The following is a 16,858-nucleotide window of genomic DNA, read 5'->3' as shown; positions in this document are numbered from 1 at the left end:
CGCATGTTGAGTAATGGCAGGTGAGGAGCAAAAATAAAAGATGTAGTGTGTGTGTAGGATTTCTTAAGCTAATATTAAGTTGGCAAACATCCAATTTTGATATAAAGTAACACGATATAAACTAGTTTTCTACCAGTAGTTCTTGCAGCTGCTGTATTAAGTTTATTTCAGTTTTTTTTTTAATGTATTGAATCAAATGCAACAACTCAAGGGATTTACCATCACTCAGCATAATGCAAGCCTTGTTAGCATAGAGCATCCAAGTCAGTGCTGCCATAATGTCATTGCCACAGTCACATAACAACCACATTCCTTCATTTTTCTCTTATTTTGAAATTTAAATTGGTCTCCCCTATTCAAGATGTCCCATCATCCTGTGGGATTAACAATACGCAACATATTCCTACGACCAGTCTGACACAGTGTGCTGCGTGTTTCAGGAGACAGTGGCTTTGTGTATATGGTCGTGGCGAGATACCGGCTCGAAATTCTTCTTCATGTGTCGGTGCTCCCAGTGAGATCAGTATTCTGACATGTACAGACTCAGCCACTGTGCTGAGCCTCTTCTTCCTAGTTGCCACCACTCCCCGGGCTCAGTAGGCTGTTTCTGAAAGCAGGCCAGCAGGGACCACATGGGGAGAGGGAATCAAGTAAAACATGTCTGACAAACACAACCAACAACCCACCCATGTAGCCTTTCATCTGCCTCGATCCAGCGCGGTGAAGGTGTGAGGAGCATTCAAAAACAGCTCTGGAGTCAGAGGGCTGCTGCTGAATTATTTCTTTCAAAGGACTAAATTATGACTATACAGTGATGAATTCAAGCTGCTAATAGCCTTCCGCCGCAGAGAGTAAAGACGTGCATTCCTTTGTGAAGCACTGTTAAGAACGGGTCAGGCAGGTCAGTCCTGGACACTGGTGTGTCTAAGTGCCAAAGAAAAACAGAGAGGGAAAAAAAGGGGGAATCACTGGTCCAAGATGACTCCATTCCCTCCTATTGTTCATCATCCTGAGCGTCTTCTTTCCATTCGAGAAGCGTGAAGAAATGACTCAAAACTCAAACATTGCCCCCAAAGGAACTCCTCACTCACAAAGAATGTCCAAATGAGCGTGAGGGTCTCAAACATCAGCGCCGCTCTCTTAAAACAATGTCTGAAATTCTCCAAAGGGGGCGAACACGCAGACGAGGCTGGCTTGATTTTCAGCCCGCAGCGGAACTGTGCTGGTGGGAAACTGAAATAATGTCTAATAGCAGTTTAAGGTTACACTTTGTGTTTTAATAATTTGACTGGGAGCCAGAGGGTGGTTTAGTTCTAATGGGCTGGAGCCATGCTCTGTGATGGGCTTGGGTATGGTGATTACCCGGGGGTGGGGGGTGGGTGCTTACAGATAAACCCTGGGCAGCGCAAGGTTTCAGCTCCCCGCTGGCGTAAACTGTGGGTGGCAAGGAGATAAAACACGAGGCAGACTCGGCATTGTTTATGCTGCCTGTTTGTGGTCTGCATCCATGCAGGGGCGGGTGTGCGCAGCCCTTGTGTCTCTGTTATGTAGCAGGGGGATGCTAAAACCTCCTACACGAAGAATGAAGTGGAATAACACAGCTTTTGTTTAGCCAGTTGAGAAATGCAGCTACAAATAAGTGTTTAATGTCTGCTAAAAAGATGTTTAAGCTCATGGGAATTGATTTATTTTTGCCTGAACTTTACAAATGCAGTTGAACGCCACAAGATTAAAATACAATATGTTAAAATTGTGCATTAAAAAGTATGATTTCCTCATAAAAACATGTTGGTTGCGTAAGAAATGCCACCGTCCTGCTCCACCTGGGGAGACGGGACTAAGTATTCTCTACTGGAGGTCCATTGTTAAGTATGGGGGGTCCCAGTCCACCTGTCCCCCATGCCCCGAGCACCCAGGGTCAGCCACCAGAGAGGTGGTCCCGCCTGGCTCCATCCACACCGCGGGCCCACCCTATCAACGCTAAACAGTGTGAAACAACACAATAACCAGCGGCCTGTCCAAATGTCAGCCAGGACGAGGGCTTGCTTTAAAAACCACCACCACACATCCAGTTTATCTCGCTGTGTGGTCTCCACATGAAGGTACGTTGTCCGGTTTTTGTTGTTGTGTTTTTGTTGTGACCTGCATGAAAGCCTCTGATGAACATCTGAATCGCTGCTTGGTGAAAAACCAAGAGAGAAAGCTCCAGGAAAATCCGTTTTTTATTTTTTTTGTGTTGGCGATGCAAAATTGAACTTAACGTGTTGACATTGATGTCTGAGTGTTTTCCTGCCAATGCCCTTTGTACCAATGCTTAGCAAACACTACAGGGGTTATCCAGTCAATGATGCATAATGAGCTACTGCCAGTTGTTATTTACCACAAAGTCAACATCATTAGAAATGGACAGTGTTGGTGCGCATGTAGAGAAGAAACATAAAACCAGAGTTCTTCCTTGATAGAATCATTTTTCAGGCAAACCCTTTTTTTTTTTTTTTTTTTGAGACTCCTTAAATTATTATTTTCTTGAAAGAAAAAGAAAAAAATATGTGAGGTATTATTATTTCACCCTGTTTCTGATTTACAATCTCTTTCTTGATTATTGGTTCCCGGACCTTCATTATTCTTTCTTGTTTGAAGAAACTGAAACGAGTCAACTCAGCTGGAAATTGGTTTTAAATTTTCTGATTGCAATGGTAAATGTTTTTTCACTTATTTTGAGGAATGAGGAATTAGGACTCAGTTGCACAGAAAAATGACTCGATATGAATGTTATTCTCCCAGTGCAGGAGATTCAGTGTCTCTTTGTTGTCAATGTTCAGTCAGTCATGTTAAAATATAGAAATCTTTATCCGACATTGTACAGTGTGTTTACTCATGTACTTTACTTAAGTATAAACTTGAGTCTACTTAAGTATTTCCATTTTACTTTATGCAGGTGCCATTTTTCTGCATTATGTGCACCTTTTCTTTGGATACTTTGAGTATATTTAGCTAATAATACTTTAAATTTTAATTGCAGTTTTGCTACTTTTACTCAAGTAAAGGGCCTGAATACTTTGTCCACCTGTGCAAAACACAGAAGAACTTTTTCTTATCACCAAACGGTCTTTTGGGGCAGAAGGCTAACATGATGTTAAATAAAGTTTAGAGATATCATTTTATTTTACCTTGATGCAATGACTGAATGAATGAAATGAAAGCTGTTATATTTTATTTATACATTTTTAAAATCTATCTACATGCCTTTATATTGAAAATGTTGATACTTATAATGTAGAATAATATGGTGCTTGGGCATCCTTGGAATCACCAGCTCATTTCTGCAGAGGATTAATATCGCGACACTTTGGTGGTATCGTGCAACCCAAACCCTCTCTACTGTTCCACACATAAATCTCACAGAGCGTGACTAACCCGGCGGTAACAGGAGCCGGGGCCGGCGGTCCCCGCGGACCTCAGCCCTGCATGTCAGCGTTTCAGACCGCTCTGCTGTAAGGACCGGCCCCAGAACCTCCCTGGGCCCCCGGAGACCCTGTGAAACCAAACAGTGAGGTCAGCTCTGGGCTCCCATCTCACAGCGAGGATTACACAGAGACACATACACATGCGAAGAGCTCAGACCACTGAGACTGAACTTGGATTAAGTCATTAAGGGTAACCATCCCCTAAAACCTCAGCCAGGGACTTTCTCTGTAAAAAGATATTCTCTTCTCACAGCAATTGACTTTCTGTCTGCGAGCAGAGCTGCCAGGCCTGTCCTGCCCTTTACTTTGGATCGACAGTTAATTTCAGCAGCGGATTACGACTCATTATATTCTTCATTAACCTCTTTTCTCTGGAGAAACATCGTCATTGTCTCAATAAACGCCTTCCTGGTTATAAGACAATGAAATAAAATAGCTGTAAAGTGCAGACGGATGCTTCCCTATCAATAATACGACACCCGTCTGACCATTTCCCTGCATGCACCTGCACTACACACGCACAATGAAACTCAATCTCCAATAACTTCCACAACAGTAACACTAGATTTTTTATTGTATCAAACAGGTGGTGATGACCTTGAGGGCCGGTGAAATGCATGGCACCAGGCATGCTGCAAGACTGCATGTGCATGTGCATGTGCATGTGAGTGGCACCTCAGATGGGACAGTTGATCCTCAGCCTCACACTCTTGTTTGTTTACAGTTGGCTCTTTCCTGAGGCATGTGACGACGCACCTCCAGAATAAAATGCTTACCACGCTTGCTGGCACAGGGATGATACACACACACACACACACACACACACACACAAACACACAAACACATGCTTAACTTGGACTTGTGCAGACGCGCAATCATCAATGCTCAATTACCCTCTCCTGTGTTTGGACAGTAATGCTAGTCCACGGGGTTTTTGGGTGTGGAGAGCAACCTGTTGAGAATAATTCACGCGAGTGTCAAAAGTGGGAATCTCAGGATTCTCTTACATTTTGTGGGGCCACACACGTATGGATGGACCCAACCTTCAGCCCATTTGTCAACATTATAGGGATCAATTGTAAATCACATTTCATTTATTGCTTCCAGCCTAGTCAGGACAATCGTAAATTTTGTTACCTCTGAAGGTAAAGTGATACGACTTGTTTGGGGAATCTACATGTAAAATATTTGAGATCCTTATTAAGTTAATTGAATATAAAACCATCATCCCTTACTGATTTCTAAAGCTTTGAGACACTTAAAATGCTAGTTTTGAGCATCTATTTCATCTGTGATTTAACATTCATCTCCCAATAACCCCCCCCCCCCCCCCCCTGTTATTTCATGTCTTTGATGAGCGGCGTCTGCCTGTTTTCCCATACTGAGGGATTATTAAGCATTATGAGACCAGAGATATGATTTCAAAAGCGGATGCAACTCGGTATCAGTTGTCAAAGTTCATTGATAAGAGGAAACGAGCCAAAATCCATTATCGTCTACTGGTTTTTCCACATCAGATAAGCGTGGATTCAAGAGGAGATTTAACTCGCAACAAGGGAACTGTTCTCCCCGACGTAGTGATGATGAATTGTACGTTTGCTGCATTTTTATATACATTATACACATCATATCCAAGAGAAGAGAGATTATCTGGAGGTACAGTTTCACAGCTGTGTCAGTTGCTGTGTTGCTGCTCAGGATGTAGAGCAGGTCGTCCGCTAATAGGAAGATCGGTAGTTCGATTCCTTGCTCCTCCAGTCCACATTTAGAAATGTCTGCGGGCAAGATGCTGAACCCTGAACTGCCCCCATTGATGCACCATTGGTGTGTGAATGTGACTAACATTGTAAAGCGCTTTGAGCTGTCGATAAAACCAGAAAAGCATTTACCATAACAGAATCATTTAAATTAGGGCTCCAACCAAAAATTATTTTCATTATTAATTCATCTTTTAGTTTTTTATCGACTTAAATTTTTTTTTCAAAAATGTTCAAGTTACAATGATAGAAAACAGAGGAAAGTAGCAAATCCTCACATCTGAGAAGCTAGAATGAATTTTATATATATATATTTTATTCACCCACCATACAGATTGGATACACGTTGTCATTTTTGTCTGTTTTGTTTAACTAAGCAGAAGACTAAGAGACAAAAAACCAAGACGGTCTGGAACACAATCTCACAATCTTCAACAGTTTGATCAAGTCAAGTGACCACAGCCAAGTTCACAACTCATAAAATAAATAAATAGATAAAGCAGCAACCAAAAAGAAACAAAAACATCAACCACAAAAAAGAGACAGAAAAAAAGGCCCTGAACAGTTCTCAATACAACCAGACGTCCCTGGATCATATTGAGTGACTACACACTCTTCAAAAACATTAAAGAGGACTTTCAGACATATCAAAAGTTTGGACAAACTGAAGATGTCCCTCAAAGCCCATGTCCAATGATGTTGACTTTGGATGATATGCCTTTGGAAGTCGGTGCATTTTTGAATAAAGTGGATAAACCATCGGTGTTGGGTAACAAAGACTCTCTCCAGAATGGCTGAGCCAGACATGGCTGTGTTCTTTACCCACTGTGGCTTTATGGCTATCATGTTAATGCCTGCATCCAGCCAAAGCTTCTGTGCCCTTAGCTATCTGCTGCTTTCACGATAGACCCCCATATAACCAATTATACAGCGCAGCAGTGCCCCTTCTCTCACTCGTCAACACTCACATTTATCAATATCCTGTTAGTTTCTCTTGGAGCCAGGCACTTTATCCCCCCCACCGCAAAAAAAAATCTTCTGTTGTTGTTATTCAAAAGTCTAATATTCATTGTAACAAAACACGCTTTGTTCTAGGCCCAGACACTTAAGGAAAAACTAATATTGGTGGATCGTTGTCACCGAGGTTGCCATGGCTACAGTCACACTTGCTGATGACTGGATTCATTCTGTGTTATCGCTGGCCACGTCCCCCCGGCTCCCAGAGGCAGTGTGATATTAATGATAGCGATGTTCCACCATATCATTTACCGTCTGTGACATCAAAGCAATGCTGCTGCTGCTGCTGCAAAAATAACCCTCAGACTACCTTGATAAAAGAAAATTAATAATAAAACAAAGACACTTCATTGATTTCCTCACTTTTTGTGCAACGAGTCAGATTAGAGAAATGTCTCTCATAATGCTTAGCCTGCCTCATGAGCCACTTGTCAAAAAAGTACATGAATAAGAGCTGGAGTGAGACGCAGAGGGCCAGACAGAGGCCACCGGGGTCAGCGTCTCACCTCACTGGCCAGACACGGGGTCTCCTATCGTCTGCTGCTGGGTCAAGGCCAGTGGCCCCTTCTTAAGTCCCCATCAGTGGCTGCGTCTGGAAGGCAGATAGGGATACACACCAAAACGCATACACCCCTGAACAGCGTAGGGTTAATCCATCACTCTCCTGAATGAGGACAGAATCAATCAGATCACTCTGAACTAAATCACCATCAGCTGTCAGGTGATAAGCCACAGACGGGCCATTCTCAGTGTGTAGGGACGCCGATGAAACGACGGCAAAATAGGGACGTGAACAGCTGGTAAAACCTGCCTGCCCTTTAGGCTTGTTGGTGTTTCTTCCTCTTTTGTCAATACTGTGCACTCAGTTATTATTCCTTGAATCCATTTGCAGGAACAACACTTTAAGCCTGTCTCTCAATACCAGTCCATTTGCAAAGGGCTATTGACATTGCCTGACCAGTGTGCAACTCATCATGCCTCATAATGTAATGCTCTGAGGTCATAGAGAGTTGGCCGGCGAACGGGCAAGTTAGTGAGCTTTTTCCCTCGCTAATTGATGCACTTCAGCCGCTTGGTCTTTGAACTGAATCCCTGCGTCGTCCACCAGAAAGAAGGCAGATGCCATCAGTGTTCCCTCCCCCTTTTTTTTTTGCCTTTGAAACCCAAGCCACCCGTCTAACCCTCAGCTCAGGGCACGAGTGAGAGGAGCCGTCTGTTAGCTTAGCTCGAGAGACAGCTACTCCCCGCTTTGTGTGACCACCGTTGAGTCTACCCTGTGAGTTTGAGGGAGCCAGGCCAAGAAGATTAGCTGTGTTTTCAGTGGGAGATGCTATCATGCAGGCGGTAGGGTCCTGTGATACTGGCTGCTTCTGTCTCGGAGCTCGGTTGGCCCAAGGACGGGAGCATTTGTTTGTGCAAGACTTTATCCTCGACTGGCGCTCTTCCAGCCCTGTGCTGTAATGCTCTAAGGAATTCTAGGTCTTTGCATTTCTGCATACAGGCCTGGAGTTTTGTGACTTCCTATCATGAAAATAACACAACAGGAAAAACTCAACAACACCAACAATTTTACAGTTGTTGTAAACACAGTGTGTGGCACTTTAATTCCTCTAATCCCTCTTGGAGTGTGGTCTCCTGGAATTTTGTGAGATTTTCACGCTTAAAAAATGAAAATGCTCTATGCATGGCACTCCGACAACTCCTGCACAGTGGTTTTCAGCTGTGAAAGAAATGTTCATTTTCAGCTTTTCTGAACCGAACTGACAACCAAGTTCATGTTAATGGCAAGTCCAGTCATATAATCAGTTTTCTGCTCTTAATCCGAGGCAGCAGCTTGAAGAAGAAGACTGAGAAGACAGAAATAAATAGTTAGCACAAGACATAATTACTGGCCATACTGATGGCTAAGATGGGTTTGCTTTCCTTTGCTAAAGAAGATTACATTTTGGAAATGCTATTAATAGCATGTTCTGGTATGACATGTGAAATTATTTCTGGCTAGTAATGAAACTTGCTAATAAGCGGTGCGACAGAGAGAAGGAATTTCTGCTCATTGTAACTACCACCTGTTGCAGTCTGACCTTCCACGGCACATGAGATGCCTTTTTATTGTTTCACTTTTCTGGAATGAATGGCTCCACTTCCTGCTATGACTTTTTGGGAAGCTCATTAATACACTCTTCTCATAAGACAGGGCACTTAAAAAAAACAAAATTGAAGTTTAAATTTATTATGACCGAGTGATAAGTCAGCTTTACTGTACATAAATCCTTTTACAGTGTGGAAAACTAAATTCTTCCTCACATTACTTTTCAGATGGTTTCAGAAATGATCCATCCAGCTTTTATTTTCTTTTTTGGATCAATCTCTGATGAAAGTCTGATGCAATATTTACCATTCGTGTCCCAACATCTTTTCTCATAACTTCATTGAGATATGAGCTCGTTTTTTTCCACTCATTCACCGGACCCCTCTTTGCAGCAGAGTCAGTAGACCGGTGATCCTGGAGGTCAAAAGGTCATGATCCCAGGTGAGGCATTGTCATCGGGCCTGTGACCATAGCACTTAACCCCTGATTGGCTAATTCATATCCCAGGTGTGGAGCTGGGTTATATACGGTGTGTCCGTCACGGTGCTCAGGGTTTTTCCTCTCAAACGGCCCAATGAGTGTGCAGCCTGTCTGAGGCAGGAGGTCCAGTTAAACCGGGGGGGGGGGGGTGTTTGATGGGGGAGGAGAGCCAAAAAAGAAAAAAAGGTCCTGCAGTTCATGTTCATTATCAGCTCTGTTTGTGACCCCAGTGTCAGCACTAGTCCTAACAGGATCAGTCTTCCAACACCTGCTAGAAGGAGAAAAATTGCATGGACATGACCTGTGTGAACAGGCTCCTATATGAACTGTAAGAGGACCTGATAGGCATGGTGGTCTTGGGTCTGATGAGTTCAAGAAAGTCAGGATTCAAGAACAGCGGCAAAAGATAAACTGATGTAACTCTAATTTTATTTCCAGCGTTCAGTAGCACCATAGCAGCATGTGATTATATCCTTGGTTTAAATGAGGAACTGGCCACTGATATTATGAATCTTATTTGGTGAATGTGATTAATAATTACACATACTTCACCAGGTTGCAGGAAAATTTGTGCTGAATCTTTCCATGATAATTTTTTTTAAGACATGCATATCAAATAAATATAAAATATTGTAAGTGATGTTTATCGTGTTCTTGGAAACCATTAATCCTCAAAGAAACTTACTGAATGAATCGGTTCCTTCTTTACAAAAATTACGATCACTATAGTAAGAATATATCTGCAGCACTTCGGCGTTTTCATTATCTCTTTTTCACTTTCACTCCCTTGGCACATGATCAATTATTCACCCAAGGAAAAATGTTTGAATCTCTGAGTGCCACTGGAGGAGATACTGACTGTCCCTGCTGGGATCCCGTCCTACTTTATAGTCTAGAATACTGAGACGCTTCCAAAGTGCAGAACTCCATTTTTAGACTTTCATTCCCCACTGAATTGTGGCTTGAATCAGGGATGCAGAGAGAATTTGCCCAACTGCTTATTTTCTATATGGTGTTTAACACCTTAAATTCTCACATATTTGCTGTTTAAACTCATATGCAGCATTGTAATAAGAAATGTAAGGGATGTAGGGCTGTATATAGAATAAATATAAAACATAAATTCATTTAATTCTATTTAATTGAATAGTAAGTTAGTGACTAAGTTAGTTAATAAGCTTCACATTTTTGTAAGTAAGTGCTTAGCTTAGCATGTAGACAGGAATCAGCAGGAAACAGCTAGCTTGGCTCTGTCCAAAGCTAAATATGCTAACAGCAGCTTTGCAGAGCTTAGCAGAGTATGAATATGAATTTAATGGGCCAGTATAGCTGTTGTCCACAGTCTCCAGCTAGCATAAGCTAACCACCTGCTAGCTTGAGCCTTATATTTAAGGCACAGACGTTGGAAGGAGTTACAGTGCCTAGCTAAGAGATCGTCCAGCACATGAAGCGCCTCGAAATGCAACTTGTCCTTTTTATACTTTTGGTCAGATTAAACAAACAAGATATAATTGCACTAATTAGTGAGTATTAGAGCTGCTGGTTGTTAAATTTTGTTACCGTCAGACAGGGCTAGGCTAGTTTTCCTGTTTCCACTCTTTGTGCTAAGCTATGCTAAACGTCTCCTGGATGTAGCTACATAAATTGCTATAATATGACTTTTTTATTTTTTAACACAATCCAAAAGGCAATATTGTCATACTGAGCTTTTATATAAGATTGTTGTATCTTATACATATACACTCAGATTTTGCCATATATCCGTTGTTTAGATGCAGAGTTCAGACTGCAGAGCTGTTTGACTCCGAGCCTCTTTGGATTCCAGACAGATTTACTCTTCCCGCAGTCCGTCCTGACTCCGCCCTCTCCTTCCCTGAGAGGCCAAGTCCTGTAGTTTGAGTTTCTACCCAGGCTATCCCATGATTCTCCCTGACAGCTGAAGCGTCAACCCCTTGACACAGACGGGAATTTATAGTCAGGACGCACAGTAGCTCTGGGGAGAGAATACACGCTCTGGGGCGCAGCGGGGACACGACTCCATCCGTCTCGAAAATGTGTACGTTTCATTGCAGCTCAGTGAACGAGGCCAATTATAGTTTGAAGTCGGGGCTTAATTTCATATTCTGCTATAAGTCATTTGAAGCATCATCATTTTTCATTCATCACCATTTGTCACTTTTCCTTTGCACTGTGACTAATTTGTTTGCATGGAAATGATGAAGAGGCAGTGACGGGGAATGCAGCACTAGTTTTGTTTTTGTTTTATGGTTACTATGGGATGCAGAATCTGTCTTTCCTGATAAACGGTACACCGAAACCAACACCTTTCACTCCGGAGAACCACATTCACACACACACACACACACACACATACACACACACTTCCTCCGCTATATTGTACATATGATTTCTGCTGCATGACAAGCTCATAAACAGAAATCCAGTAGTGAAAGCTATATTGCTTCCCATAAGAATAAATCACCTCTGAATAAAAAAACAAAAACAAAACAAATGACATCTGACAACAGACTTCAAATATTTTACTAGAGTATATTCATCATTTTTATAAGGTTTCTATGGGTATGATTAATTATACATTATCAATGCTGAATTAATGAGGGGCTCTGGAGTAACTACAGTATCAGCCTCTTTCTGAAAATAGAATATACATCCTTAATCTGCAGGATTAGCAGTGAGGAAATACTTTTTGGACATGAACATATTGCCTACATAACACTAATCAGGGTCAAATGATAATTGTAGAGCACTATCTGACATTTCCATACCAATATGCGTAATTTGCTGGTCTTTATAATTATTTCACATAACATAGTACTTAATTTTCATCAGCAGAAATTCCAAGCAGAAACAGAAATACAATAGGCCACATTTTGATGTAGCAGATAAAGCACGGGTGTAATTAATAACAGTCAAGCATCAGCAGAGCTGGGGCATACAAAGTGAAGGACACTGGAGACTGGGGTTTTATTACACATGCAGTCAGGTTTACGCTACTAAAACACATGGGATACGCTTTGGGGGAAATGTGGTGGTTTGGCCAAATACTGTAAAAATTCACATCCTCTCTCATACTTAAAGTCAGTGTGTTGACTTTTTTTTACAATATAACTGAGACATCAAACCTCCCCCTATCTTTACCAAAAACTTTAATAATGATTTAGCTGCTTTAAGCTGATTATTGTAGGAAAAGGAATTAAAACATCAGTGAATGTTTTTGCAAATATGTTCAATGTGAGACTTTTAGAAGAAAATCCTGGAGGCTCTCTGTTTCTTTGGTGCATGCTGCCTCACTGGCATTTAATGGCACACACCTGTTACACCTGTGCTTTACCTGCTGTAAAAAAAGTCTAATGGTTTCATAAAAAAAAAAGATCCATATTGAGAGTACTGTTTGACTGACATGAATGTCAGTAATAAAAAAAAAAAAAGTAGCTGCACAGGTGGAACTAATAACATTAAAGGAGGTATTTGTAAGTTATGCTATTGCTACATAGCCATAGTTAGCATTAACAGCTGTTTAGTTGCCAGTCATGCTAAGAGCTTCGGCCATCATAGTGTCTACAAGACAAGATGTTATAATACGTCCTCTGAGCAGCGCTACTTCTTCAGGGCAGCCTGGACGCTGCAGTGCCTCAGTATCTGAAAGTGACGAGTCACTCTTAACCCAGCTAGAGTTGGCTGGTTAGCATGCTAACTTCAGTAGCTAGAAGAAAATAAGTGATAGTATTAGAAGCTAAACAAGCTGGAGACGGCTGTTGGCAAGTCAAAGAATGAAGTATGATGCTGAACTCGTAAAGTTTCTTCTACACTGGTGAGTAAACAGCTGTTACTGCTAATGTTAGCTTTGTAGCGATAGCAAAAGCCTCACATACAGCTCCCCGTGTAGCTCCAGTGTGCTCTTGAATGGGTTGACATAAGCGGAAGGCGGACATCGTTAGTGATATTAGCTCCACCTGTGTTCAACAAGACAACATGTCCACTGTAAAACAAAGTCTACATAATCGAGTTGTGAAAAATAACCAACAATGAATGTGAATGAGACATCTTCAAAAATTAATTATATGTCACACAGTATCTGACTTGGAGTCTTCTCGTTTATTTCAAGACTGTTAAAAGTAGGAGCTTGAAATGAAAAGTTTTTTCCGCTCGGCTGCTTTTAAAAAGTCTATATGCAAAATGATGTGAATGCGGCATAACTGACAATTTACAGTCACGTATATGTAAATGAGATACTGTGTTGACTTGTAGTAGCTCAGACACCCTGACAAATGATGAAAAGCACCCGTGACTCTCAGCCTTCCATAACAATGTAACAGTAGCCGGGGGTGGGGAGGGACATCCATAGGGTAAAAAGTAAAACCCCACTGATTGTGCAAAAGCATGCCGTAGTGCACACCGCTCATAGCTTAAGCTTGTGAGTGTGTCTCTCCTCCTCGACTTCCCTATAAATTTCACTGATTCATTAGTCGCTCTTTTGTATTTCCACCAGCGAATAAACTCGACAGACATCAGGTTTTGAAAAGACGGCGTGTTTGCCTTCCTGTGTCTGAAGCTCGCTTCATTTCATAACACAAGGTCGTGCGGCCATACAAAGATAGGAATCCCTCACATTCCCGCCTGTGAAGTTTCCAGTTGTGGACCTTTCAGGTTGCTGCAAAAATGCCACAGGCTATATATCACCTCCTCGCAGGCTTTTATCCTTTTCTTTTTTTTTTTTTTTTTTTATGAATCTGAGCTGAATGAGCCTCGTTTCTATTTATACCATCCTATACATGTGTTTCTCAAAGCTGTTTTGACTCTGCACATTCCAATCTATTTATGTTGGGATTTTCTACAAGTTACAATTGGCCATACCGTTCCCACCGGCTAAAACAGGCGCACAACACATCTGAACTTTTGAAAGATATTATAATCTCAATGGACATAACTGTTGACACTAAGTTTAATTAAAATGCCCTGCCTGCTCATTGACCAGCATGTGTGGAGGAACTTTTTCTGTGATAGGAAGTTGTTCCTCTGCAACTGTTAACAGAGGGTTAGCATTGTTCACATTAGTGGGAGACACTGATTCTGAAAACGCCTCATTTAGCATTTATAAGCAGTATATAAACATTTAATAAAAGTTTTTTTATTTGTTTTATGTTGTGGCAAGTGTTGAGGTGTAAGTATTTATTAATTTATTTGTCAGGAACAAAAACTCATGTGGGCACCTATTAGTGGAGGCTGGTGCTGAAACACAGTTGTAATATGATATGTCCTCATAGGAGAAGTTATTATTGTTAATGAATGCATGTCCTTTTATGTGCTTACAACTACAATACAGTGTGTTATAGACCATTTATTACATGTTAATATTGTACTTATAAAGGCTAAATGGGGTTTTTTTAAGTGTTCCCACCTTGGGAGGATGGTGGCAGAAAGATTTTATGTCAAAACCGATGTATATAAAACCAAAAGTTGTGAGAAATACATGACTTACTTTGTCTAACTAAGTTTTAATCAGACATTTACCAGAGTAAATATATTTATGAATAACTAATTGACATTGATAACTGCAGATCTGATGGTTTATTAGAAAGTGAGGAGGCCACAAACATTGATTAATGACTTGATAACATTTATACAGGCAGAGGCGCTGGCTTATCAAGAGAGGAACCCTTAGTTGTTGACTTTAAAACATGAAATTAGGTTTGTTCGAAGACACTGAAATACTCCAAAGACTCTATGAAATGGATACTTGCATTGTCAGAAGCCGGAGTGTTGCAAGGTCACTGAGTCACTGTGTTGTATCAGATGGCTTTTATATTGAGTTTCTGTTTTGTTTTTTCGTGAAGCATGTTTCACTTTCTTTTCTTTTCTTTTCTTTTCTTTAGGATCCGTGTTATTTGTTTTGCAACAATGATTGTTTTGTCCCTGCAATTTCAATGTCAGCCCCTCAGAAGTCTGTCAGTCCGTTTCAGCGGTGGTCGAAAGGTTTGTTCTTTCAAATGACATAATATGATGATATTAAAAGCAGTGATCAATTATTGAACTGTTAATGAAGCCACTAGTTACGAGTATAAGTCATAAACTCCTTATAAAGTATGTCTTTTCAGAATATACCTCTACATAGTCAGTTTCACTCTGTTAACTGTGAAACAACAGTGTTATGTCTTTCACTTTCTCAGTGGCAGCTCAGGCAAATATGACTGTTTAGCCATTTTGTCCGGATGCAGATATTTAAAGCACCTGTCATGAAACCTGAGGTGACATTTCGATGCCTTGTGGAGGCCTTAATGTATATTTATTTCCTACACAAAGTCAGTAGGTAGTAAAGACCCATTGAAGAAAAAAAAAAAAAAGATGCTTGATGCAGTGTGACAGCCAAACTGTTGGATAGAGTTTCACATTCTATATATAAGCCTGGTGACTTGTGTCCCTGCTGCTCTATTTAAATGCCACAGTCCCGCTGTCAAAACAGAGAGAGGGGCGCAACAATATGATGGACCTTTTTGAGACCAACACTTATCTTTTCAGTGATTTACGCTACTTGGAGGAAGGGGATCATGGACCACTACAACACTTGGACATGGCGGGGGTGTCCCCTCTGTACAACGGCAACGACAGCCCGCTGTCTCCGGGCCAGGATAACGTTCCGTCCGAGACCGGCGGGGAGAGCAGCGGGGAGGAGCACGTCCTCGCGCCGCCGGGACTCCGCGCGCACTGCGAGGGCCAGTGCCTCATGTGGGCCTGCAAGATCTGCAAGAGAAAGTCGGCGCCCACCGACAGACGCAAGGCCGCCACGCTCAGGGAGAGGAGGAGGCTCAAGAAGATCAACGAGGCCTTCGACGCGCTGAAGAGGAAGACCGTGGCCAACCCAAACCAGAGGCTACCCAAGGTGGAGATTTTACGCAGCGCCATCAGCTACATTGAGAGATTACAGGACCTGCTGCAAACGCTGGACGAGCAGGAGAAAAGCCAAAACGGATCATCCCATAACTCTAAAGAACTCAGTGTAAGCTAATACTGGATCCAACCCTCATAGCATTCCCATAATGTTCCTCAGGACTCTGTGATATTCAGATGGCTTTATAAGGACATCATGATGGCTTAATTATGTATTCGTATTCCTATGATGCCTATTATGACGTTATGATGTGTTTACTGCATGTTTATCTCTGTGTCACAATGATATTTTAATATCAGCTGGGTATGACAGCAGCATATTCAGTAATGAGATCACTAATGTCCCTTCCTAACAAATACAGGTGTTAGTCTATTAATATTTCCCATTTTTTATTCACATTGTTCATCTTATGATTGATTTTCCTGCAACAATTTTTCTTATTTTAAAAATGATGTGAATCCATTAGACTTGATGTTAAACACGAACATGTATGTTGTGTCCCTACAGGTGGCCAGTCATGAGTACCACTGGAAGAAGTCGTCTGAGCCCTGGCCGACCTCTGCTGACCATTCCAATGCAGCAATGATAGACCAGAGAGAAGGTAGAAATTTACTTCAAAAACTTCATTGCCAAAACTTCAAAACTCACGATGGAAAGAAAATACAATGTAAAAGTGGAATTAAGCGTCACTTTCTTTTTTGTTGTTGTTGTTGTTGTTGTTTTTAGGAACCAGTGAGTCCTCCGCATCCTCCAGCCTCCTGCGTCTGTCCTCCATCGTGGACAGCATCACCAGCGACGAGAAGATCAGCTTCAGCGGGGACGTGTCAGAGAACTGAGACGTCGGCGAAGGCCTTTAAGCCGACAGCGTATTTAGGATTTTCAAAATTTCCATTGTTTATCTCTAAATTATTTCCACGATAGTCAGCCGTCCTGGCTTCTGTTTTGTCGTGTGGCCTTCATTTGTGCAGCAGGAGCAGCAAATATGTACATATTTTATAATAATGTCAAGTTTAGATTTATTTATTTTGTATTCAAAGGCAGATGAGCTCTTTAAAAAAAACAAAAAACACCTGAGATTGTATTTAATTATTTGTACATAACTGGCCGTGAAAATAAAATGCTACTTTTGCAATATAGTAAA

At 41.5% G+C, this 16,858-nt stretch overlaps 1 protein-coding gene across 1 annotated transcript; it reads left to right on the top strand.

Annotated features, from left to right (window-relative positions):
* The first annotated feature begins 15,179 nt into the window (after positions 1–15,179).
* On the top strand, positions 15,180–16,858 carry myf6 (myogenic factor 6). Its single transcript, XM_056367112.1, has 3 exons — positions 15,180–15,825; positions 16,225–16,318; positions 16,444–16,858. The coding sequence occupies exons 1-3, from the start codon at positions 15,310–15,312 to the stop codon at positions 16,551–16,553; spliced, it is 720 nt and encodes a 239-aa protein (XP_056223087.1). The 5' UTR covers positions 15,180–15,309; the 3' UTR covers positions 16,554–16,858.

The sequence above is a fragment of the Seriola aureovittata genome, chromosome 22, assembly GCF_021018895.1.
Source record: "Seriola aureovittata isolate HTS-2021-v1 ecotype China chromosome 22, ASM2101889v1, whole genome shotgun sequence".
Taxonomy (NCBI): Eukaryota; Metazoa; Chordata; class Actinopteri; order Carangiformes; family Carangidae; genus Seriola; species Seriola aureovittata.
Note: the sequence above shows the minus strand (reverse complement) of the source record. Positions and strands in the feature narration are given on the sequence as shown.

Bases quoted from the DNA above. Each gene is read 5' to 3' on its own strand.
- myf6 (XM_056367112.1), top strand. From the start codon at position 15,310: ATGATGGACCTTTTTGAGACCAACACTTATCTTTTCAGTGATTTACGC. The intron at 15,826-16,224 runs GTAAGCTAATAC...GTGTCCCTACAG, and splicing joins ATAACTCTAAAGAACTCAGT to GTGGCCAGTCATGAGTACCA. The intron at 16,319-16,443 runs GTAGAAATTTAC...TGTTGTTTTTAG, and splicing joins AATGATAGACCAGAGAGAAG to GAACCAGTGAGTCCTCCGCA.